The sequence below is a fragment of the Trachypithecus francoisi genome, unplaced genomic scaffold (genome assembly GCF_009764315.1).
Source record: "Trachypithecus francoisi isolate TF-2019V2 unplaced genomic scaffold, Tfra_2.0 Lachesis_group8, whole genome shotgun sequence".
In the NCBI taxonomy this organism is placed as follows: Eukaryota; Metazoa; Chordata; class Mammalia; order Primates; family Cercopithecidae; genus Trachypithecus; species Trachypithecus francoisi.
In genome coordinates, this window is record NW_022681473.1 from 54,488,516 (window position 1) to 54,514,573 (window position 26,058).

The following is a 26,058-nucleotide window of genomic DNA, read 5'->3' on the forward strand; positions in this document are numbered from 1 at the left end:
GGAACTCCTGGGTTCAAGTGATCCACCCCCCTCAGACTCCCAAAGTGCTGGGATTACAGGCGTGTTTCTCTGTGCCTGGCCAATACCTGCAGTTTTTATCCCCTTGAAAAGAAGCCTGACATTTTAGCTATAACAGTTTTCTTTTCCTTTTTTTTTTTTTTTTTTTTTTTGTAGAGAAACATCTTTACTATGTTGAGTCTTCCAATCCATGAACATGATAAATCTCTTTATTTAAGACTTTTTTTTTTTTTTGAGACAGGGTCTGACTTTGTCACCCAGGCTGTAGTGCAGTGGTGCCATCTCAGCTCACCACAACCTCTGCTTCCCAGGCTCAAGTGATCCTCCTGCCTCAGCCCCCAAGTAGCTGGGACTACAGGCACACGCCACCACATCTGGCTAATTTTTTGTATTCTTTGTAGAGATGGGATTTTGCCATGTTGCCCAGGCTGGTATTGAACTCCTGAGCTCAAGCGATCCTCCCACCTTGACCTCCCAAAGTGTTGGGATTACACGTGTGAGCCACTGTGCCAAGCCTGCGTCTTCTTTGATGTTTTTTTCATCATTGTGTAATTTTTAGAATACATATCTTATACATGTGTTGTTTGTTTTATTTATGTTTTTTACTTTTATTAGTTTTAATTGACACACGATAATTGCTTGACAATTTCCAATTACATGAGGCCCTGTCAATTACATTTGCTTGGACAACAATGTACAGTTTGGGGATGACACATTAACCTGAAGTGATCCCAATCAATAGCTAGTTTTTGATGTTTATAGAGGCCTTTGAGAGGCTTGGTGTGAAAGAAATTGAATACAGATTTAGTTGTTATTCCTGGGGACATGGTTGTAAAATCTCAAGAGTTTGCAAAAGTTATAAACAAGCATTTTAAAGCTTGTTTTAAAAAGTGGTACATTAGCCTGGGCACAGTGGCTTATGCCTGAAATCCCACTGCTTTGGGAGGCTGAGGCAGGAGAATCACTTGAAGTCAGGGGTTTGAGAGCAGCCTGGGCAACATGGTGAGACCCTGTCTCCCCAAAATTTTAAAAGTTAGACAGGCATAATGCTGTGTTCCTATGGTCCTAGCTGGTAGGGAGGGGAGGCAGGAGGATCGCTTGAGCCCAGGAGGTCGAAGCTGCAGTGAGCAATAATCTCACTACTGCACCCCAGCCTGGCTGACAGAGCGAGAACTTCTCTCACACAAAAAAGAAAGAGCCGTACATTAAATGAAGATGGGAAAAGCCCACTTACGGGACAGATGGGAAGGCCAGTTGTCCTAACGCGATGCAGATGAGTGCTGGCAGCTCAGGACAACACAATCAGCAACAGAGCCAAGGACTCTCAAGTCCTGGACCTCAAACAACATGATGGGTAGGAAGGCAACATTCTCCTAAAAACTGTTAGATGATTCCGAAAATGGCTCAAGTACAACAATGGACAAAGATTCTGTGATAAATTTGAGTGAAATTATTTTATGGAATATGAATGGAGGAAAGCACTTGTTCTCAACATTTTATGAATGTGTGATTTTACACACATTTTAAATTTAATAAGTATTATTAGTAGACACTGAACTATTTCATCTACATCCCCAAAGTTTATAAGTTTAAGTTAGTGAAAAATCTTTTGGGTGGAGAGAGAGAACCTTTACAGTGGGCATGGGGTCACGTTATATTCAGGACACCTTATACTTAGGCATCTATGATATTTGAAGCTCAAGACACAGCTATTGGCCGGGTGCGGTGGCTCACACCTGTAATCCCAGCACTTTGGGAGGCCGAGGGGGGTGGATCACCTGAGGTCAGGAGTCTGCGACCAGACTGGCCAACATGGCGAAATCTCATTTCTACTAAAAATACAAAAAATTAACTGGGCATCGTGCTCCCAGCTACTCAGGAGGCTGAGGCAAGAGAATCGCTTGAACCCAGGAGGCAGAGGTTGAGTGAGCCTAGAGCGTGCCATTGCACTCCAGCCTGGGCAACAGAGTGAGACTCCGTCTCAAAAAACAAACAAACAAAAAACCCCACAACTATTGCTTTATCTTTGGAAATGCTGAGCTGTAACCACCAAGTCACCAGTGCGTAGGGACAGCATTGTCTGACCACATTGCTCTAAAAAGGCAGCATCCATAACAACATGACCTGGAGAGACAAGGTCGCGTGCATGGGGCTTCCACTCCATGGCTGAGACACCTGGGCCCTGGAGAGGGGCACCCCGGCTTCCTGTCCCAGGAGTGACGCCTCTCCTGAAGTTTTACTGCCCCTCCCTCGTGCCTCCAGAAAAGGATCAGTGCATCACCCGAATGCAGGGAAGAGCATCCCCAGTGGCCCTACTCTGTGCCGTCAGAACTGGTTACTTGTCTTCCCAGGCTGCTTCAGCCCTGCCTCAGCCCACAGGAAGTCTAAGGGCCCCAGTATGGACCTGGACCTCATGCTGACTTCTCCATACACCTGCTAATGTCTCCCAATTCTCCCTCCCTCACCCCTCCCCAACCCTTCCTGCATACCCTCTGGGCCTCACGGTCTATCAGCAGGAAATTTCCCACATCCTCAGTCTCTTCTCTGGACAGTGCTGTCATCCTCTTGCTCTAAAGGAAACCTGGCTGTCCCGTGACATCATCACTTCCCCTGCTGCCTTTCGTCTCATGCCCAATGGCCTTGGCATGGCCAGTGTCTACTCTGCTTTCTGGCCACCTCTCCTTTCTTCTGAAGGCCCAGGTCCTTTAAAATTTGTGCCGTTCAACAAAAGCCAACATTGACAAATGGGATCTAATTAAACTAAAGAGCTTCTGCACAGCAAAAGAAACTACCATCAGAGTGAACAGGCAACCTACACAATGGGAGAAGATTTTTGCAATCTACTCATCTCACAAAGGGCTAATATCCAGAACCTACAAAGAACTCAAACAAATTTACAAGAAAAAAACAAACAACCCCATCAAAAAGTGTCAAAGGATATGAACAGACACTTCTCAAAAGAAGACATTCATACAGCCAACAGACACATGAAAAAATGCTCATCATCACTTGCCATCAGAGAAATGCAAATCAAAACCACAATGAGATAACATCTCACACCAGTTAGAATGGCAATCATTAAAAAATCAGGAAACAGGTGCTGGAGAGGATGTGGAGAAATAGGAACACTTTTACACTGTTGGTGGGACTGTAAACTAGTTCAACCACTGTGGAAAACAGTGTGGCGATTCCTCAAGGATCTAGAACTAGAAATACCATTTGACCCAGTCATCCCATTACTGGATATATACCCAAAGGATTATAAATCAGCTGCTATAGACACATGCACACATATGTTTATTGCAGCAGTATTCACAATAGCAAAGACTTGGAATCAACCCAAATGTCCATCTGTGACAGACTGGATTAAGAAAATGTGGCACATATACACCATGGAATACTATGCAGCCATAAAAAAGGATGAGCTCGTGTCCTTTGTAGGGACATGGATGCAGCTGGAAACCATCATTCTCAGCAAACTATTGCAAGAACAGAAAACCAAATACCGCATGCTCTCATTCATAGGTGGGAATTGAACAATGAGATCACTTGGACACAGGAAGGGGAACATCACACACCAGGTCCTGTTGTGGGGAGGGGGCAGGGAGGAGGGATAGCACTAGGAGATATACCTAATGCAAATGATGAGTTAATGGGTGCAGCACACCAACATGGCACATGTATACATATGTAACAAACCTGCATGTTGTGCACATGTACCCTAGAACTTAAAGTATAACCAAAAAAAAAAAAAAAATTGTGCCGTTGGACTTCACCACCTCCTCGGTATGCTCACCTTCCCGCTTTCCACCACAGCCGTTTCACATCGTGTCCTCCCTAAGCCTCCTCTCACTCATTCCTCCTTCCCCTGGTAACATCTGCTTCTCCACACCCCACCCCTAGCTGATGAAATTGCTTTGTCAGGCTTTTAAGCCTCAATGAAAGAAAAATTGAGGGTGTTCTCCCAGAAAGGGCACATTTGTAATGCTATACAACCTCCCGGCTCGAAGTGTAGTCTTTGGATTCGTTTCACCTGAAAGCCGGTTAGAAATGCAGAATGTCTGGTCTCACTCCTGACTCACTGAATCAGAAACTGTAGGTAATTAGCCCATTAAAATCTGACGAGCCCTGATATCCAACCTAATCTGCCCAGGCCCCATTGCTGACCACCAAGGACTGTACTGCCTTCCCAGCCACGGTGACCCTGGGCCTCAGCTTCCACTTCATTGAGAAGCAACTCCATCCCCTGTATCTTCCTACCATCTAAGCTACTGACTTGCCAGTAATTGCACTGACCCATGATTTCCTTTTGTGTGGATGAAGGGACTCAGCTCTTTGCAAAGGCCAACCCTTTCCTCATGCTCCAACCCCTTTGTCTAGAGCCAAATAACTATAAGGCATTTGTCATCCCTGCCACAGGAACAAGGGCCTACCAGCCACACCACGGCTGACATGGGGAGCACACTGTCAGCTCATGTGACTACTGAGAACTTCTGAGCTGCCTTGAATAGGAGTTTTTAACAAGATCAGCTGTTTGCAATATGAGATTCCAGAAGGGAGGGTCCCAAGTCTTCCTGGAGGATCAAAAGGGTGGGAACCCAAGTTCTGAAATTTCTATAATTTCAGAAATTATAGTGCATAGTGCATATAGTGCATAGTTCCCATGCCAGAGTTCAGCTAGAACCAACAAGAAGGTTGCAGGCTGTGGAAACAAGGTTTTAAATCCATTAAATGAGCCCCAGCATTTGTCCCTCACAGTTGCTTCTGGCCAAGGAATATGGTGGTGCTCCCTTCTCCCACCTCCTTGGCCTGATAGCTTTAGCTTCCACTCCAAGCTGGAAGCAGCAGGAGGTGAGATAATTAAGGAGCGTGTCTGCACCTAGGCACAGGCACACACATGCAGGCCAGGACAATCCGTAGTGGGCTAAGGCAGGAAATGAAGTCGCCACTTCTTTTCAGTTAAGGAAATCGGAGCAGCAGCTCCCATGGGAGATCAAAACAGTATTGTTTCAAAGAACAGTATTGTTTCAAAGCAGTTCAGAAGAGAACAAAGGTTTTGGCATTGATCTCCCTCTGGAGAAGATAATATCACATACATTCCACCCTGTCTGGGACTCAAGACAAACCTACACGTTCATTTATTGAGATTATGCTCAAGAGTAGTGATCTTTGAGTAGTCAGACGGACATTCAATGCCTTCACAATTGTCAAAATGAGAACAAAACCTGGTGGGCATGAGGACGATTTGTAAGAAACAGCAGCCTGACCATTTCCAGCCACGTGGAGAGTCTGGCAGTGCATCTGCTGTGGCCGCGTCTGTGAAGGGGACCTGGACTCATGCCACGTGCTACCACTGAGTGCAAGTGGAAACCTGAGTTCCACAAAATGAATTTGTTAAAACACATGCTAGAAGAGCAGGATGGAGCTGCCAGAGGCCTCAGAGCAGACAGTCCAATCCTTTCCACAGCCTCCATGTTTAGTTAATTCAGTTTTAAATTTATATTCAAAATATAAATTAGCATCCACTTCTTGCCAAACTTTATGATTGGCCCCTGGAAAAGAGATGGAAACACTATAAGCTCTGTCCTCAAGTTCATGGTCTGGTGGGAATAAATAGATCATTTCAACCAACACTAAGGGGTCACGCAGGGCAGAGGCAAGGAGCCTGACACCTCACTTTCTACGGTAACACACAATGATACCAATGTTCAAATTATGACCTACATCGTCAGAAGAGGGCTAAACCCCCTGACAGGTTTAAACACTTTGCTCAAACATAGCATATATGGGAAAGGAGAGGGGTACAACTGGGAAAGGGCACCCAGGAAGCCTCTGGTAGGGACATAGAGGTATTAATTTATATTTATTACATCATATACTCTTCTATACGCATGATAAAAAGCATGAATAAAACTGAGTCTTTCATAATACTGAACCTTCTGGTTGAACTGTAGCTCCTTTCAGCAATCCCCCCAGATGTCCAGATGTCCAGTTATAGGATACAATTATCTTTCCTTTTTTTTTTTTTTGGAGACAGAATCTCGCTCTGCTGCCTAGGGTAGACAGCAGTGGCAAGATCTCAGCTCATTGCAACCTCTGTCTCCTGGGTTCAAGTGATTCTCATGCCTCAGCCTCCTGAGTAGCTGGGATTACAGGTGTGCACCACCACGCTCTGCTAATTTTTGTATTTTTAGTAGAGATGGGGTTTCACTATGTTGGCCAGGCTGGTCTCGAACTCCTGAGCTCAGGTGATCCACCCACCTCAGCCTCTCAAAGTGCTGGGATTACAGGCGTGAACCACCGTGTCTGGCCTTTCCTTCTTGCTAAATCAGTTTGAAACAGCGTTTTCTGTGAATTGTCACCAAAACTTCCTAATTGTTATAGCATTTTCATAACTAACTTGACTATAGAACTCTTTTTTAAGGAGTATCTTTTGGAACTAGCATGTCCTGGAAAACACTCTGGGGAACGAACCCACGGGATCGAGGTCTGTTTAGGAGACAGAATTAAAAAGAAGGTAAATTCACAACTTGAGTGACTTCTGCAGAAGACACCTGAAAAGCCAGCCCCACATGCCTTGCTAATAAGTGTTCTCTTCACTATTTAGCTGTGGACTTCATGAACAAATATACTTGCCCTCCAGAGTATTAGAGTAGTGGCAACCCAGAATTGATCAGCTCTATCAAGGCGTATGCACAAAAATTGAGATATTTTCCAGAACTCACTGTTTTTAAAATGAAAAAAAAGTTATCAAAATACTTCTACTGTAAAGCAGAATAAAGAACAGCAAAAGGGGACAGTCACAGTGGCTCACGCCTGTAATCCCAGTACTTTGGGAAGCCTTGGCAGGTGGATCACATGAGGTCAGGAGTTCAAGGCCAGCCTGGCCAACATGGCGAAACCCCGTCTCTACTAAAAATACACAAATTAGCTGGGCATGATGGCATATGCCTGTAGTCCCAGCTACTCAGAAGGCTGAGGCAGGAGAATCGCTTTAACCTGGGAGGTGGAGGTTGGTGAGCCAAGATTGTGCCACTGCACTCCAGCCTGGGCGACAGAGTGAGACTCTGTCTCAAAAAAACAAAAACAAAAACAAAAAAAGACAAAACAAAAAAACAGCAAAAGACAAGAGCCAAATAAATATACTTCTTTATAATTTTTTTTTTAATTGTTTTTGCTGGGTGCGGTGGCTCATGCCTATAATCTCAGCACTTTGGGAGGCCGAGGTGGGCGGATCACTTGGGGTTGGGAGTTTGAGACCAGCCTGGTGTCTATAAGAAATTAGGCTTAAAATAGCAGAAAAGATTTTCAATTACTAGAAACACCTCAAGTGAATAATGCAGTTGAGGTAGAGACACCGTATTTAAAATTATTTGGGCTGGGCGCGGTGGCTCACATCTGTAACCCCGGCACTTTGGGAGGCTGAGCTGGGCGGATCGCCTGAGGTCAGGAGTTCAAAACCAGCCTGGCCTGCATGGCGAAACTCTGTCTCTATTAAAAATACAGAAATTAGCTAGACGTGGTGACCAGTGCCTGTAATCCCAGCTACTTGGGAGGCTGAGGCAGGAGAATCGCTTGAACCCAGTTAGGCGGAGGTTGCAGGGAGCCAAGCTCATACCACTGCACTCCAGCCTGGCATCAGAGCAAGACTCTGTCTCAAAAATAAATAAATAAATGAATAAAATAATTGAGAAAGCCCCCAGAATGTTAAAAGGATCATAAACAACCTATTTTATAGATAGGGATACTGAGGCGGAAAAGTGAAGCATTTTGTGACATCAAGTGAGTGTCAAAGTCAAACTAGGAGCCAGGGCAGCCTTCCTATCATTAGGGGCTGATCCAAAGTGAGAATCTCTGCCTCTAGCTGCAGTCTGATTTGCTCGGCCCAAATCGGAGGATGCACTGCAGTCTAGACGTATTTGACTTGCCTGTAGCACATACCCTTTCCTGGGCCCATAATGCCATTGCAGGAAGCGCTGCCACCAACCCATACTTCCTAACACACCCGAAAGACCAGAGCATCAGAAACTACCCCTGTGACAAAAGCTGCACTGATCTTAGGCTCCAAATTCCAGTTTGAGGAGATGATATTATTATCCCTTAAAAGGTCTTTCTTGCCTGTTTTGGCTAATGACACTCCCAGGGATGGAAATTGTTCATTAGTGGAACCAAAACAAGGGATACTTTAAAAGCTCCAGGAAAATCACATTTCCTGGAGATTCAAAATATTTTTCTCAAAGGGAACTAGGAAGAATTTTTTAAAGGATGACCTGTGAAAGAGTAACTGACCTAGTCCCCACTTAGGCTAAACGAGCCAGGCTTGATGAACAGTGCCAAATATTCAGAGCCAATTCAATCACATGCATAATTTTATTGGGAATTTACAGTGCATTCATCATTTAACTTACCTTAACTCATCATCCTCACAACATTCCTGAGTTGGGTATATAGTCTTTTGCTATAATGGGATAGTCTGCTTAAAAAGACTGTTAAGTAATTTCAGTGGGGAAGGAGTTTAAAGCTTCGGATTCAGAATAATGTTTTTTCTTGTGTAAATTTCAACAAAATTTATTTAATTAAATAGCTCTAATTGTGGTGCTTGGTCTAGTTCCAAATGAACATCAAAGACAATGCAAGTCTTATTCTCTAATTGTGACACTGAACTGAGGCTTTCAAGATTAACAGTGGAGAAATGGTTTGATTTAGATGAGGCACGTGGCCTATCTAGGGAAAGTAACTTGCCCAAAGTCACATGGCTGGTTAGTGTCATGAAGTGAGATTCCAGTCCTGGACTCCTGGGTTCCAGTATCTCTGCTCTCAGCTCTGTTACTCAGGCTGAGTGCAATGGTACAATCACGGTTCACTGTAACCTAGAACTCCTGGGCTCAAGCAGTCCTCTTGCCTCAGCCTCCCAAGTAGCTGGGACTATAGGTGCATACCACAGCGCCTGGCTAATTTTTAAATTTTTCTGTAGAGATTGGGCCTTGCTAGGTTGCTCAGGGAGGGTCTCAAACTCCTGGCCTCAAGCAATCTTCCTGCCTCAGCCTCCCAAAATGGTGGGATTACAGGCACAAGCCACTGCACTAGGCCCATTATCTATGCTGCCTGCTCCTACTGACACCAACTCCACTAAGAAATGGGAGACTGATCCTGAGGTACAGGCAGGAGCCCTGGCTCAGGCTGAGTCATCTCAGGACTCCTGTCCTTCAAGAAACCTTGTCTTCACTGCTTCCTCCAACCTCCTTTTTGCTCCCACAACCTGTGCAAACATCATTACCCTATTTCTCACGTCACACGGGCAATGAATTTATCTTTATTCAATTTCTAAAGACAAGAAGGGAACTTTATCTCTGCATTCTCACCTCAATGGCTAATATAGCACATTTAATAATACTTGTTGACTACAATAATTAAAGTTCTTACAAACTGCTACATAAAAATGTTACTCTTGTTAATTACTGAATTACTGAAAATAAAAATACATGCTGGTACCTTTGTTTTCTTGCACCTTTAAAATAAACACTCCACAAATCTGTAAGAATTATAAAAGTCTTGAGGCTTAATGTAGGATTTTTCAAATATTTGCATAATTTCTGCTAAACTGCCATGCACAAATATATCAAAACAAAAAAGACACAAAATTACCCATAAAAGTTGGTAAAAGAATTTATTACGTGGGCTTAGGTAGGTTTTTGCATTCTACTAACAGAAAAGCATTTTCCACACCTTATTCAACCTAACAAATTATATATTTGTGATTTTATCTACATCGCTGCAGTATTATACTATTGAAAACCTTCCTTTCAAATGTACTTTGGTGCAATTATACAGTAGATATCTCTGCTTTCAGAAAATAAAACATTCTCAGTCTAAACTCAAAACGGAATAAAGACATCAATACCAAGTTTGTGCACCACTTGGTAAAAGATTGCAATAAAAATCAAAAGAGTATGCTGCTTAACATATAAAGAAGATGAGCCATCTGCCACAGTTTCAGTCAAACCTTTGTAGGAATGATTTAGCATCTGGGTTTATTTTTACTGCAGTTTTCACATATGATAGGTGGAATTGTACCACAAAGAATAGTCTCATTTGTACAAGAGACTCAAATATTGGACTCTAGCACAGGAAATGTCTCTTGGGGCTTAGTAATATACAAACTGATAGAAAAGAAAATTGCCTTAAGAAAAATTTCACAATTGACTAAACATCGGAAACATTTTTATCACAGCTTTCATATATTAAAAAAGTTTCCTCCAGAGATGAAGCTTATTGATGAAATGAAACCTAGTCACTATCATCTGACCCATGTTCTGAGCCTCTATCTGAGGCCTCATTGTTGGATCCCTCTGGTTCTGATTCATTTCCAGAGCCTTGGCCAGAACCCTCATTGTCAGATCCTCTCTCTGATTCGCGGTCTGATTCGGCACTTGGAGAAGCTGGGCAAGAGTCGTTCTCAGAAACTCCTGAGTGGCTTCTCCCTGACTGCACAGATTCATTGTCAGACTGCTCAGAACCGGAGGGCCTTCTCTTTCTGGATGGCTGGTCACTGTCTGAGTCCTGATCTGACCGCTGTCTTCGTGGCCTCCGGGGACTGCCGGCCTCGCTGCCAGACTTGTTCTGGTTCTCATCAGAATCACTCTCTGATGAGGCATGTTTCTTTCGCTGTTCGTCCTCGTCTGAGTCACTGTTGCTGTTGCTGTTCCTGGGATGTCTGGCAAAGATGATCATTGGTTAGAAGCTGAGGATTCTGGCTAACTGGGGCCTTGATAAGCAGAGAATGTACTTTTAAAACATAAGGGCATTTAATATTCTATTTCTTGACCTAAGTAGTGGTTACACAGGTATCATTTTGTGATACTTGTTTTGTGTACTATTCTGTAAATGTATTTCACAATTCAAAAAGGTTTAAAAAGGAAAAAAAGATAAGGCACTTTAGCTATAAGTCAAAATATAAACCAGGATGGTGATTCACTGGGCACTTTTAATCAGAATGAAGCATTTCCCAATTTCATATATAAAATTATGAAAAGGAAGGGATACATTTGTTTATCTTTGTAAGCAAATTAACAGCAACAAAGATGAATCCAGGATCTCAACTGGTTTGAAGACTTTGAAGAATTAACCCTTTTCCAAAGGCAGAAAAGGGTTTCAAAGGATATTTCCCTGTCCTATTGCCATTGGTGCTAATAGGTACCTGAAGAGTGAGGTCATTATTCCTGTCCTAAGATTTGCTACTGCACTAGGTCTCCTCCACCATGACCAGACTTGCTCAAGATAGGGAACTGGGGCTAAAGGGGCCCTTTGTTTATTTGCCTTTGCTCCCAAGCTCTCCCCTCTACTTCTCAGTTGATATGTGAAAGGAAAGGGGAAGTCACGCTTATGCTTAGAATGGTGGCAGCACCCTCAGAGTCTTGGTCTCCTGGAGGCTCTGAGGAAAGACCATTCCCTTAACCACTGTGACCGCTCCTTTGGAGCAGACACACTTCTCTGGCACCTTCCTTAGTTCTGGTTTTCATGACAGATATTCCAGTAAAGGAATACTGAATCCCAGAGTTCGGTCTAGGAATGGTGAGGGAGGTGAAATATATTACTCTCTTTCTGTATACATATTAAAGACCTGTGGGTCTTCCCTGGGATCCAATTCACTCCATTCCATCTCGCCAAATAAGCAAACACACTTTATGATGGTCAGGACAAAGCTTAATTGATGCAAGTGGCTCAAACAAACTTGGCCTTGACTTCAGGTACAGATTTGGAAGCAGCTCAGCATCTCACAATGGACCTTTCTGCCAACACATTTAACAGTGCTCAGTCTTTGAAAACCATGTATTTCATTACACTGATCATGCACATCTCTAAACAGACCTGGATAACACCATGGGGACAAGGGCTAAACAGTGCTTTACAGAAAAACAATCCAGATGTGTCAGCCGGTGCCTTCAGAGAAAAAGGGAACTGCAAATCTTTTTTGTTTTTGTTTATTTTGTTTTTATAAAATTTCTGTAGTGATGGAGTCTCACTGTGTTGCCCAGGCTAGTCTCAAACTTCTGGCCTCAAGTGATCTTCCTGCCTCAGTCTCCCAAAGTGCTGGGATTATAGGCGTGAGCCACCTCACCTGGCCAGAACTGCAAATCTGGTTCTTTATAGATTACCACCCTATGAGTCCAATCCCCACCAGAAGCCTTAGCCTCCTCCACATGCTAACCTCTGCCTCAGGAATCCCAATTCTTCTAAGACTCAATTCAAACACCCTTTCTTTTAGAAAAAAACATCTCTTACAACTCCTACCACCACCCAAACTCAAGACTAGGTATGGTTCCTGGAGAGCAATAATGCAAATTCACATGATAACATCAATCCAACTATAATGTGGGGTTTTTTTGTTGTTGTTGTTGTTTTTGACAAGAGTCTCACTCTGTCGCCCAGACTGGAGTGCAGTGGTGCCATCAAGGCTTACTTCAACCTCTGCCTCCTGGTTTCAAGCGATTCTTGTCCCTCAACCTCCCTAGTAGCTGGGATTACAGGCACACACCACCATGCCTGGTTAACTTTTGTACTTTTAGTAGGGATGGGGTTTCGCCATGTTAGCCAGGCTGGTCTCAAACTCCTGGCCTCAGGTGATCCACCCACCTTGGCCTCTCAAAGCGCTGGGATTACAGGTGTGAGCCACTGCACCCAGTCTACAACATGGTTTTGGTTTATCTGTTCTTCGCCACTGCCTGAAGCAGAAATTCCTTGGAGAATTTATGGGCCTATCTTTTCTCTCTGTCTTACCAGCACTTACACTATCACACACTGGATGTTCAAATGTCTGTTGAACGAATAAATGAAAACAATGGCTACAGAAGAACACAGTGTAGTACAGTATTAAGAGACCTGGTTGAGAAATCCAAATGGGGGACAACTTGAGCTTGAGGGGCAAGTTTAGGACAAATGATTTTATGCTTCACTGGGTGGGCCATGAACTAAAGAAGAGTCTTGTGGAAGGAGTCTAGGATAAGTCCTCCACGGAGCAGGTACTGTTGACTTACCACTGCACAACAGGGGAGGAAACAGTCAAGAAATAGGCTATCGCTCAACATGGAGAAACCCTGTCTCTACTAAAAATACAAAATTAGCCAGGTGTGGTGGCGCATGCCTGTAAACCCAGCTACTCGGGAGGCTGAGGCAGGAGAATCACTTGGACCCAGGAGGTGGAGGTTGTGGTGAGCCAAGATCGTGCCATTGCACTCCAGCCTGGGCAACGAGAGCAAAATTCCATCTCAAAAATAAATAAATGAATAAACAAATAAATAAAAAGAAATAGCCCATCTCCATATGACCAGGACTTGGCTGCCTGTAACACTCTTAGTGTGTCAACAGTAGGGCAGCAAAATGACACATTTTATTTAGAAGGATGTCATCTAGGAAATTTCAGCTAACATCCATGAAGAAATGAGATTTCAAAAAAGGTTTTCTTCTTTGAGAGAAAAGATGTAGTAGGACAAAATGACAAGTTAAACTTTCTTCCAGCTCTCAGATTCTAAGAAGCTGGGGAGAAGACATTTCGGCACAGCAACACTCCCAGTTACCTATTTCCTCCAATTTTCAAGTCTGTCCCCACCCCTCTTATTATTTGTAAATAAAAAGAAAGAAAAGTATATTTTTCTAGTATAGACAGGTAGATTAGTAATCACTTTTGATTTATCTACATCATGAGAAGAATTTACAAAGATAAAATATCCTACCCTTCATCAGCAATTTTAAGTTTATCCTCATCCGAAGAGTCATCACTTGATGAAATTATGGCTTTGGATTTTATTTTTCCCTTCATTGATGAAGGCAGACGTTCTGGCTTGGGCTAAAGAATGTCAAACATAATAGATTTGTCAAGACCCTTACATTAGGCCATCTTGTTAAATTGGGTTTGCATTACAATGATACAATCAAACAGCCACTGATGAACTTTGAAAACAGCATTCGTGCTTGAGAAAGCTGCAAGGAAAGAATGTATTCTAGTGCAATCTTTCATGTCTACCAGGGGACAGAAAAACACAGTACTATAAACTTACAGCCTTTTTCTTCTCTGCTTTTGGTGGACGTCGTTTTTTCTGTTTGGGGCCATTTTCTGTTTCATCATCATCAGATCCTTCTTCTCCCTTCGGAAGTCTTAAATAGTGAACACCAAGAGAGAGTTTGTCAAGAGCCTACCTATAAAGTTGCAGACTACTTTGCCATTAAATTATTATTCATTCTGAATCCTCTTCTATATGGGTGCTGTCCTCAATCATACTGTACACTCCTCAAGGGCAGAAGATATAACTTACTCTTGCTGCACGTGGCTCAGAAATCTGTAAAACGATGTATTTATGCAATGTCTGCTGATTAATTTAGTCACTGCTGAGGTCTCATTAATTTGCATTTGAATCTTGCACTTGGTGGAGTGATAGAGAACATGAGAAAAGACACAGGCTCCTGACTTCAACATCTTTCCCCTCCTCTTCCTTCTTTCCCAACTACTGATTCCAGGCCTGCTACTAATATCCTCACCACAGCTTCAATTTCACAAGTCTGTGTCTTAATGAATTATCAGGTTCTTTCCCAAATACAGTCGGCCAAGGGTTGGGAAGGGCAGTCTAGATAAGATAGCTGAATGGAGGTTCCTGGACAGGACAGCACAATAAGAGAGGGACAAAGTAGCTTAGGAGGCACCTCCACATAAGAAATGGGTAGGGCATCCTTGATCTTAACAGCAGAGAACACTGAGTGGTTTTACAGGTGCTTTCACACACATTCACATCTTATACATTGAGCAAAAACCATGAGGTAGGCATTGCTGTTACCAACGACAGAGAGGAAACTGAAGCTTAGTGATTTTTCCAAGACTGCACATGCACAGTTAGTGTGGACACAATCCAGGTCTTATTCTAAATCACATGTTTTCCAATAAATATTTAGAGACACCAGAAAGGCAATTATGACTAACTTGTAGCTCTTAGAAGGAAAACTGTGGAGATGTATGGAAATCCCAGGTACTCACTGGATTTTGTACTGGGGTCTATCTTAGAATTAAAGTAGGAAGTGGGGGCACAAAAAGCTTCACTGTTTGGATCAAGTGTTCATAAATTCTAAACATCAAAAGATTCAGAAGGTAAAAGGTCTTTCACCACTTTTACGAGGTTACTTAAAACACATTAATGATGACATTACCTTCTCCTCTTTTTCTTCTTTCTCTCACCACCTTCCTCATCTTCACCTTCTTGTTCACTACCACTACCCTTTCTTCTCTTCTTCTTTTTGGATATAGGTAGGTCATCATCAGTGTCATCATTGACAAATTCATCAAACTCTCCTCCCTTCTTAGAACGCTAAAATCCAAACAAGCCTACAGTCAGTTATTTCCTGGTTGGTGGAATGTGGTTAGAATGCTAAGGTACAGAAAGGGGCCATATCCTATCAGTCATTTGACAATGAAGGATTTTTTTTTTTTTTTTTTTTGAGATGAAGTCTCACTCTTTTGCCCAGGTAGGAGTGCAGTGGGGCAATCTCGGCTCACTGCAACCTCTGCCTCTTGGGTTCAAGTGATTCTTGTGCCTCAGTCTCCCAAGTAGCTGGGATTACAGGCATGCATCACTATACCTGGCTAATTTCTGTACTTTTTAGTAGAGATATGGACCATGTTGGTCAAGCTGGTCTCAAACTCCTAACCTCAAGTGATCTGCCCACCTCGGCCTCCCAAAGTGCTAGGATTATAGGAATGAGTCACCGTGTCTGGCCCGAATGAAGGATCTTTTACTAAGTCACGTGGAAAAGGTTCTTGGCTAGGCCCATATTTTAAAGACTTCTAATTGAGATGAAAGTCTCAACCAGTTAAAACTTTGCAAAAATCAACTATTTAAAAGACAACTACAAGGTAAAATATACTTAGCTAACCTTGGAATGCATTGCTAAATACTGGATACCACTGAAATCATTCTCTCTGTTGGAAGACTGTCTCTTAACAAAAGAGGAAGTCAAAACTAGTAAGTACAGAAGGAATTTAACCAATTATCCTCATTTCTCAAAGTCAAAAGACAGAGACTGAGGTCACTCGTGCTAGCAGGAATTATATCTTACCCGTCCACCACCACCACCTCTTTTCTTCTCTTTTGTTGCTTCAGTCTCACCAGTAAATATAAGAATATTTTTGGTCTTCTCCACATACTGGGCCCGCTGTTCCAAAAGTTTCTTTTGCTCTTCCTTTTCTCTGAGACGTTTCTCTTCCTATGAGGAAAAATGGTAGAAAAGAAACACCACTGAAAATTTTCTTATGATGAAAAATTAATGGCTACCATCCTAAGTAGAGGACTTCTTTTTTTTTTTGAGACGGAGTCTCACTCTGTTGCCTGGACTGGAGTACAGTGGTGCAATCTTGGCTCACAGCAACCTTGGCCTCCTAGGTTCAAGTGATTCTTCTGCCTCAGTTTCCCAAGTAGCTGGGATTACAGGTGTGTGCCACCACTCCTGGCTAATTTTTGTATTTTTAGTAGAGACAGGGTTTCACTATGTTGGCCAGGCTAGTGTTGAACTCCTGACCTCAAGTGAGCTGCCCCCCACCCACCTCAGCCTCCCAAAGTGTTGTGATTAGAGGCATCGGCCACCACACCTGGCAGAGGACTTTTTTTTTAAACATACAAAGTGTATGCATGCACACAATTAATTCCAGTATAACTGTTCCAGTATAACAAGATACCTGTTCTTTAAGAAGTTTCTGCCTTAACAGTTCCTTTTCTTGCTCTTGCTTGGCCCGCAACTCCCGCTCTTCTTCATCTTGTTTGCGTGCCCGGGCCACATGGTACTGGGCCTGGCTCAGTAAGTCAGAACACTGCCTAGAACATTCCAGGTTTAGAGAAACATGAATGCAACTACTATATTGAAAAACTCAGCACATCTATTTTCCTTACACAAATTAAAAAATCTGAAGCAGGACCATTAGTTGATCTATGTGAAGTCTTTTTTTAAAAAAATGTTTCTTTTTTTTTTTTTGAGACGGAGTTTTGCTCTTGTTGCCCAGGCTAGAGTGCAATGGTGCCATCTTGGCTCACCGCAACCTCTGCCTCCCGGGTTCAAGCGATTCTCCTACCTCAGCCTCCTGAGTAGCTGGGATTACAGGTGTACACCACCACGCCTGGCTAATTTTGTATTTTTAGTAGAGACGGGGTTTCTCCATGTTGGTCACGCTGCCCTCGAACTCCTGACCTCAGGTGATCTGCCCACCTCGGCCTCCCAAAGTGCTGGGATTACAGGCGTGAGCCACTGCACCCAGTCAAAAAAAATAATTTATTTTTTGCATTACACATCCCACACTATACCAAAGTATGAAGTCTTAATTAGCAAAATTAACTTAGTTTATTATAAGCCAATACTGCCAACTATGTTAAGTTTCCAAACTATAAATGTCCTCTGAAAGCACAGCTAAAAAGATTTCCAACATTATCTTTCCATATAACTCAGAGTCGTGAATTTTATCTTGACTAGGCTGACACAGTTGACATAAGTAAAATAGAAAAGTATTTCCCCCACAACTTAAGTACTTGTTCTAAGGCAATTTGCCCAGTTCCCTGAAAGGAAAAAATCCTGGTAAAGATTAGAAAGTCCCCAAGAGAAGTGTGAAAGACTGACCTGTGGAAGGTCAGGAACCTCTGTTCCCTACTGTGTCACTTTACCAGCCCACGCAAATATCACTGCCTCACCCAAAGTCACCTTCCATAAATAGTAACATTACCTGGCTTCTGTAGCAGCAAGGGCCAAATCAAATCTCATTTTATCTCCCACTTTACTCAAATAACTGAAGTATCTAAATGAAATGAAAAAATACTTTACTTTAAAAAAAAGAGATTGTAATGAAATAAAGCCCTTAAAAAAATTAATCTGTTCTACAAAATCTGAGAATAGGTTTGCATATTAACTGATTTACACAAATTTATGCCACTCATTACATTTAATAGACACGTTCATCAAGATGGTCTAAGTTATATTTAATATTATCAGTAAATTCACAAATAACCACAAATCAATTCAAGCAACGACTATTTACTAAACATGAAATTTACTGAATATGTCAGGATGGAGGTTAGGGGGCTCAGGCCATGAAAGCACTTATAATTTACCAGGCAAGGCAAGAATTGTTAAATAAGAATACAAATAAAGTTGGACAAAACCTGAAGAGATGACAGGTTTTAATTTCACCACACACTGAATCACCATATAAATACTATATGGTTAAATAAATTTTGAGCTGAACGGAATAAAACTAGTAAGCATTATTTAAGAGGTAAAACCTGAATCCTAGTTCAATGAAAATCAACATCCCATTAAAAGACACATTGGTGTAAAATGGAAAACCAACGTTAAATGTCTAAAAAATTTCACATGTGTAAAATGCTGGGTCACATTACTGTCAGATTAATGAAAAATCTATGGCAAGTTTGCAAAGCTAGCCAGCCAGTCCTACAGGTTGAGCTACAAGATCCAAATCTGGCAGGATCCTGACTATAGTTTGGCACCACCTGGTGGCAGCAGCTGTCTGCTTTGGCTTAACTATTGCTGGAATGATTCCAATAGACCACCTTTAGAAGTAAGTGATCTTCAGCAGCTTGAGACAAATGGCTTTAAACAAATAAAGCATTTCAGACAAAATCGGGAGCGTTCAAGATGGTATGGTCATAGACCAAACAAAGCATTTAATAGGCTGTTTCTACAAAATCTTTACCTATGTGCAAGTTCCAGTTCTTTCACAGCATTAAGTACTTCCTTCAGATTACTTTTTTCATCTTTCAGGACAGAGGTAGCTAATCTTTGTAGGACCAAGGCCACATTAAACATAAGAACTGTATCACTGGGTGCCACATGTCTAGCCTGTGAATAAAAAATAAATATTTCATATGGTCAAGTGACATGAAAAGGATTTTAGACAGCAGAGTATTATTAAGTAGTAGGTATGTGAACATGCATAACAAAGAATTAAAAAATACAATGTAGCACAGAAATGGATGGGAATAATAGTCTCCTTTTTACCTTTAGCAAAGTCTGTTTGCATTCCTGTAACTTGCCACACTTGAAGAGGGCCCGTGCCAAATAGAGCACAACTTCAGTGTTTTGGTGCTTATAGAACTTTCTGAGGCAGTTTTCATACTACAAAAAAAGAAAAAAGTTAATTAAAACACAACAAAGAATACATGACATTTTCATTTTGTAGCAAAATGGCACTGCAATTTTAAAGCTCTGTAGAAAGGTATTTTACCCTTTGAATGGTTAATTTCAAAGAATACTTTGGGGAATGATTTTTGACATTCATCAGGATACATTTTGATAACATAAAAATCTGACCATTAGAAAAACTAGATGCTTGAAATGATTTCTTTCCATTTGAAATGTGGACCAACACTGAAAGAAGGGGTAAACAGATTGTAAAGCCTTTTTCATATTTTTAGCAATACTATCTAGAATCAGCTTATTGACCACTGATTAGAAGTCATATACCTGTGTCCTTTGGGTTTTACTGTCTATACCTTTCTTAACAATTGGCAGAACATACCTACTGGCAATGAGCACAAGGAGTCTTACAGTTCTGATTGTTAACTTCTTGGTAAAACCAATACAATACTAGTGTTAACTGTGACATGAACATAGCACTTTTTGACCACGGAATACCTCTTGTCATAAGTAAGACCTTTTTCATGAAAAATGATTAAGACAGGTTTTTCCCGAATATCCCTAGTAATTTGCATTTATAAAAGGCAACATTATTATTCAGGAGATCAGGAAGGCCAACCTCACAAAACACAGCCTCTGAAGCTACCATATACAATTTGGGTTCTGTGAGTTTCTGTGATTATCGACTTTCCAATACTGTGAATACTGATAATAACCCACCCATTTTAGAAAAAGGTAAACCACTTCTCAGAGCCTGGATTGCTCTTTTCTTCTACTTTTTGTAAGCTTTTCCTTTCTGACCATAATATATCCCAGAGAGCCGAAGATCCTTTTTACTTTTTAATGTTATGGATGCTGAGTATGACTTTTATTTCAAACTCAAGCACTCAACAAATGTAAGCATTAAAAAAATCCTACAGTCATTAAATCTTATCCCTGTTTTCTTTTTTCTTTTTTTTCCCCGAGACAGAGTCTTGCTTTGTCACCCAGGCTGGAGTGCAGTGGTACGATCTCGGCTTACTGCAACCTCCGCCTCCCTGGTTCAAGCAATTCTCCTGCTTCAGTTTCCCCAGTAGCTGGGATTACAGGCACGTGCTACCATGCCCAGCTAATTTTTGTATTTTTAGTAGACAGGGTTTCACCAAGTTGGCCAGGCTGGTCTTGAACTCCTGACCTCATCATCCATCCACCTCGACCACCTCGACCTCCCAAAGTGCTGGGATTACAGGTGTAAGCCACCATGCCTGGCCCGTTTTCTTTTAAATAAGTCATTTAACTTTTCTGAAACTCACAGTTCAGTTTCAGAAACTGAATATACAAATGAATATTAAATCCTACTACTTACTGGGTATTACTAATATGCTAGGCATGCTAGTGCCAAGTAGTTTTCATACTGGATCCTCCCACAATTCTATGAAGTTAGGGTACAATTATCTCCATTTTATAGATAGGAAAACTGGCTCACAAGGGATGTCCCTTGCCTGAGGCATGTAATTAATGGTGGAACCAGGACTCCCATCTCTGTCTGGATACCAAAGCCTGGCCTTAGCATTATATAATTATAAATCTCTAAATAGACACAATATCACAAGAGATAGCATGCAGTTCCATGACAGGGCCAGAATGGCTAAGAAAAGATCTGCTCAACAATGAACAAGATATAAAAATATCTTGAAAGAGAAGCTATTACCATCTGAACGGCGCTGATGTACTGCTTTTGCTCCACATAGATGTGTGCTAAGTTCAACCACACATCACTAATATCTGCTGTTGCCTCTCTTACTTGGGCAAATACATCACGAGCTTCACGAAAATATCCTTTGTGGGCCAAAACAGCTCCTAAAGATATAAAAAGGTTCACGCTTAAGAATTTTCTAATTGGAGCCAGAAAAACAACTAAAAATTATATTTTAAAACAACTACATTGATCACATTTTAAGAAAAATTCTGATTTACAAACATTCCTCTGAAAGTATTCATTTAAAACAAATTGTTATAGGTACTCAAGTTTTATAATTACCTATGCCATTGGCAGCATACAGATTCTTTGCATCATTTCTGAGTACTTGTTTGTAGATGGCCAGAGCACGATCTTGATGACGCTTTTCCTATAGAAACAAGCACTCTTAAAAAAGATTCAAACAAGAAAGTAGAGTATCAGTTTTGTTTAAAAGGACAAAAAGAGATAACCTTTTCTCGATCTCGGGTGGGCTGATGTAAAGTTTGGAGCCACACGTTGCCAAGGGCTAGCATAGAATAGGTGTCACTCTGTGTGGATGGCTGTTTTAATATCCTCTCAAACTTCTTCTGTCCAGGACCCCATTCTTGTTTTGCCAAATGAAGATTGCCAATCAAAGACCAAGCATCTGGATGATCCTGAAACACACATATATGAAGAAGGAAAATCTGCAGTTTAGTTTGAGAGAGATCAATCATCTTCCCACAACAGCTGATTACTGAAGAGGTTTACAAGCTATATTATGACAGTGGTTTTCTTTCTTTTGTTTCTTTTTTTTTTTTTTTGCATGGCAATCCAAATTTATTGAACTACTGATGCTAAGTTATACAAAATTACACCACTCTAATTAAGGCTTTCAGTTTACATTTGGCCACCTCAAAGTAGTTGTAACTTTAGGTTGGTCAATTTAAATACTGTGGCTCCCTGTTGGATAGACACACAATCTTTACATCCAAACATTAATGCATACAAAGCAACAAGGCATTGTTAAATAAAACAGCAATACTTACTGCAAATTAGGCCTTGTGACCAATTACATAATATTAAAATTACTTCCCCACATTCACATCCATAGTACTCGTCCACCATTTAAAATCTCAACCAAAACATTACACATGTGAAACCATCACTAACAGGCAAAAATACTAAACCTGTATATTTGGTATTGCAAATACACTTATGCATGAGCAAGCAAGGGATTCACAATGAGAATCTACAGCTGCAGAAGCCTGAAAATGATTTACAAAAATTGTTAAATCATTAAAAAATTGTTTGAAAATACACACTTCTTGTTGTAGACCCCCACATAACAGTGGTTTTCAAACTGAGAGTTGATACCCATTAGTGAGTTGTAAAATCAATTTAGTTAGTATTTAGTTATCTACATAGTAAATGCAACAGAATGGAATAAAGTAAAAATATCAGTGTGTCGTCCATTGGCAAAAGCAAATAATGATTTGTGAAACTTTCATTTCAGTTGTTTGTCTACATATACATTTGTGTGTACTAGGCTATGATGTGAAATCTATTTCTTTTTGTGGGCCCTCAAAACGTTTAGATGACCTCTATGGTTCCATCCAAAATCCTAAGATACTATGATTCTATAAAGTTCTCTCATATGATACTAACTAAACTGAAAGTGAAGTAAACTAGAGTAAACACAGGAGCCAGGTCACATTTGTTGAAGTGGAGTGAAGGGACAGGATGGGGGAAGGGAAGAAGGAACAAGGAAGACAATAGGAAAGATTTATACAAAAAACATGGTCCCTATTTATAACATGATTAATAATGCAACCTAATATATTCTTCAGTATCTAATGAGTGAATGAAAACAAAACAAAACAAAACAAAAAGATGACAAAACCAGGAAGATGTAGCCATTAAAAGGAAAAACTGATTTATGGGGAAGGAAAAGTGAAAATAATTATTTCTCAAACCTAAGAGTTAATATTACCAACCTGATTAATCTGAAGAGCTTCCTTAAACCAATCTGAAGCCTCATAAAAGTTTCCTTTGTCTCTAGCCATGGCTCCTAGGCGCAAATAGCCTGAAAACATATTTAAAAGTTTTTATATCCCAAATATTAGCTATAAAGTATCATAATTTTAAAGTCATACTTTTGAAACAAATTTTTTTCATTAATACAGCCATACAAGAAACATAAAAGTCCCAAAGGTCAATAATCAATCATTAATCCAACAAGTTAAAGAATAATTTTGTCACCAACTAGACTTACTGTCTGAAATCTAAGACTCATCTCTGCCACTCCACTCCCAATTCTAGTTCCCTGGTCTAAGTCCTTATCTCAAGCTAAGTTATTTAAAAAGCTTGGAACTGGCCCATTTCTAATTTCTCTCCAATGCACACCATTGTCAGTTACCTTTTTTAAAAAAAGGTGCTTGTAATATGGCAAAATAGTGAAAGTCTGATGAATAGGTATTACTACTTAGAAGACCTGGGCTCTAACGGGTTCTTCCATTAAATAACAGTGAAGTGCTACACAAATGTAAGTTGTTGTTTTCTCTAGGAAATGTCACTTCTCTCAAGATACCAATAATGGTTCACTACTGCCTATCAAATCAATTCATATTCAGTCTGGCATTCAACTGAAATCTTGCTTATTTTAAATCACTTTTGCATCCATAACAGCATGACAGGCACTAAGTTAATAGCTCCTGATATGCCGGGCACGGTGGCTCACGCCTGTAATCCCAGCACTTTGGGAGGCCTTGGTGGACAGATCACCTGAGGTCAGGAGTTCGAGATCACCCTGACCAATGTGGCAAAACCCCATCTCTACTAAAAATACAAAAATTAGTCAGGCGTGGTGGTGGGCCCCTGTAATCCCAATTACTCAGAAGGCTGAGGCAGGAGAATCGCACCAACCCGGGAGGCAGAGATTGCAGTAAGCCTAGACTGTGACATTGCACTCCAGCCTGGCTGACAGAGCAAGACTCCATCTCACACACACACACATACACACACACACACAAAGCTCCTGATTTACTAGAGTCAAAACATCATGCTTTAGGTTCTTTTTTTTTGAGACGGAGTCTTACTCTGTTACCCGGGCTGGAGTGCAGTGGCCAGATCTCAGCTCACTGCAAGCTCCACCTCCCAGGTTTACACCATTCTCCTGCCTCAGCCTCCTGAGTAGCTGGGACTACAGGTGCCTGCCACCTCGCCCGGCTAGTTTTTTGTATTTTTTTTAGTAGAGACGGGGTTTCACCGTGTTAGTCAGGATGGTCTCGATCTCCTGACCTCGTGATCCACCTATCTCAGCCTCCCAAAGTGCTAGGATTACAGGCTTGAGCCACCGCGCCCGGCCGCTTTAGGTTCTTTTTAAAGAAAGTATAAAAACAAAAACAAAACCCTTATACACACAAATAAAATTAAGTACCCTATGTAAATTATTATTATTTAAAATATAAAGATACGATCTCGCTATTGGGGTTGCTTAGGTTGGTCTCAAACTCCTGGACTCAAGCGATCCCCCTGCCTTGGCCTCCCAAAGTGCTGGGATTCCAGGCATGAGCCACTATGCCAGGCCTAAATTATTTTTTAATTAAAAGCTTTCCATATTTTACAATGTATAGGTTGCAAAACTCAAATTAGGACATTTTAGTAATAATTACTTCAAGGAAAAGCACTTCTCTTTCTCTATAAACATTGCAAAAATGTTCATATGAAATCAAAACAGGATGTTTCAAAGGTAAATGCATTATCAAATATGCCAAGGAGTTGTTAAAAGCCTAACAAAGGTAGTTGACCCACTGAAGATAGTGTAGTCATTGAAATATGGTCCAGTTGGTTTTAGTTGCTTATTTATAGCACAAATGTAAGTAAAGCTGCACCTTTGTTTTAAGGCCACAAATCTGCCCTGGAGAAATGGGGACATCAGAACCTTAAAAATTTCTGACTATCAAATCTAAATTTTTTTCAGGCTAAATTTTGGCTGCTTTTGTGGGAATGAAGGGATTTCATTACATAAAGAAGTTTAAAATCCTTACAGTCAACATAATTAGGATGTTCGCGTAAGATGTTTTTATACAGTTTTTCTGCTTCATGGAATTCACACATTGCCTCATATAGCCTGGCAAGGTTGTATGATGTGGTCACGGAAATGGCGTTATAGTAATGCTCATCATGTTCCGCTTCCGCTTTTGCACGGTCCAATGATGCCAAAAAATATTTCTATGAGAAAGAAAAATCACACTGTTAAAAGACTTAGTTTATACACTCTTTAAAAAGCCATGCATTCAACTTGATTCAGTATAAAAGAAGGAAATATTTCTATTTTCCTACCTTAGCCTCCCCTAGGTTTCCAAGTCTAAAATGGAGGGCACCCACATTATTGAGAATCTCTGGGGGGACATCGGCCTGCACTTTCTCCTGCAGGATTCGTGTTGCTGTTCCATAGGCTGAAAGGGCACCCTGTATTTTCATGATTGACAGAAAAAGGTATAAGTGGAAGAGAAACACTACACCAGGCTTACAAAAAACACATCATATGGGAGATTAAAAAGCATTACTCAAACACCTGTATATCAGTCTGTTCCAAGATTTGTGCCAATTCAATCCAAGCTTCAACATCATCGGGATACTGTTCCGTGACCTTCTTCAAATGGCCCTGGGATAAAAGAGATTGTTAAGCTGAAGTATTCCATGAATAGGTTGTCAAAATTAAAAGTGGGGGCTATTTAAGTTTGTTTAATAAGTCCATTTTTTGTTATCTAAACTGAAACAAGCTCAGCTAACAAAACTGTTTATATCATATTTCTACTAGCAATAATAGGAAATGAGAAATGGAAGTTTTGGGATAACTAACAGTAAACAGCTAAGACTTTAAAAAAAAGACGTACCTTGGCAATATCTCGTTTTTCTTGATCTTCTGAGGCAGCATACAGAGAGCCAAGAATTTTCATAGTTTCATAATTATTAGGATAAGCTTTCAAAACCTTCTCAAAGCATTGAGATGCATTTTCTTTGTCACCTCGATAAATATACATTTGTCCCAAACCAAAAAACGGGAGCACAAAAGAGGAAGAGGCAAACTGTGTGGCTTGATAATAGTACTGAAAAGCTTGGTCATAATCTTCCTAAAGAATGAAAATAAAACAAGACCA

At 41.0% G+C, this 26,058-nt stretch overlaps 1 protein-coding gene across 1 annotated transcript in view; it reads right to left on the reverse strand.

Moving 5' to 3' along the window:
- Positions 1-9,666: 9,666 nt before the first annotated feature.
- Positions 9,667-26,058, reverse strand: part of CTR9 (CTR9 homolog, Paf1/RNA polymerase II complex component) — a 29,445-nt gene continuing 13,053 nt past the window's right edge. The window contains exons 9-25 of the mRNA XM_033204093.1: positions 25,795-26,031; positions 25,473-25,562; positions 25,238-25,366; positions 24,943-25,126; positions 22,891-22,979; positions 21,385-21,570; positions 21,215-21,302; positions 20,885-21,033; positions 19,057-19,173; positions 18,752-18,897; positions 17,765-17,836; positions 16,733-16,868; positions 16,117-16,263; positions 15,211-15,368; positions 14,073-14,169; positions 13,749-13,861; positions 9,667-10,732 (exon numbers count right to left, since the gene is read on the reverse strand). Of these exons, the coding sequence (XP_033059984.1) occupies positions 10,306-10,732; positions 13,749-13,861; positions 14,073-14,169; positions 15,211-15,368; positions 16,117-16,263; positions 16,733-16,868; positions 17,765-17,836; positions 18,752-18,897; positions 19,057-19,173; positions 20,885-21,033; positions 21,215-21,302; positions 21,385-21,570; positions 22,891-22,979; positions 24,943-25,126; positions 25,238-25,366; positions 25,473-25,562; positions 25,795-26,031 (2,565 nt within the window). The 3' untranslated portion in view covers positions 9,667-10,305. The remainder of the gene's footprint in view (positions 10,733-13,748; positions 13,862-14,072; positions 14,170-15,210; positions 15,369-16,116; positions 16,264-16,732; positions 16,869-17,764; positions 17,837-18,751; positions 18,898-19,056; positions 19,174-20,884; positions 21,034-21,214; positions 21,303-21,384; positions 21,571-22,890; positions 22,980-24,942; positions 25,127-25,237; positions 25,367-25,472; positions 25,563-25,794; positions 26,032-26,058) is intronic.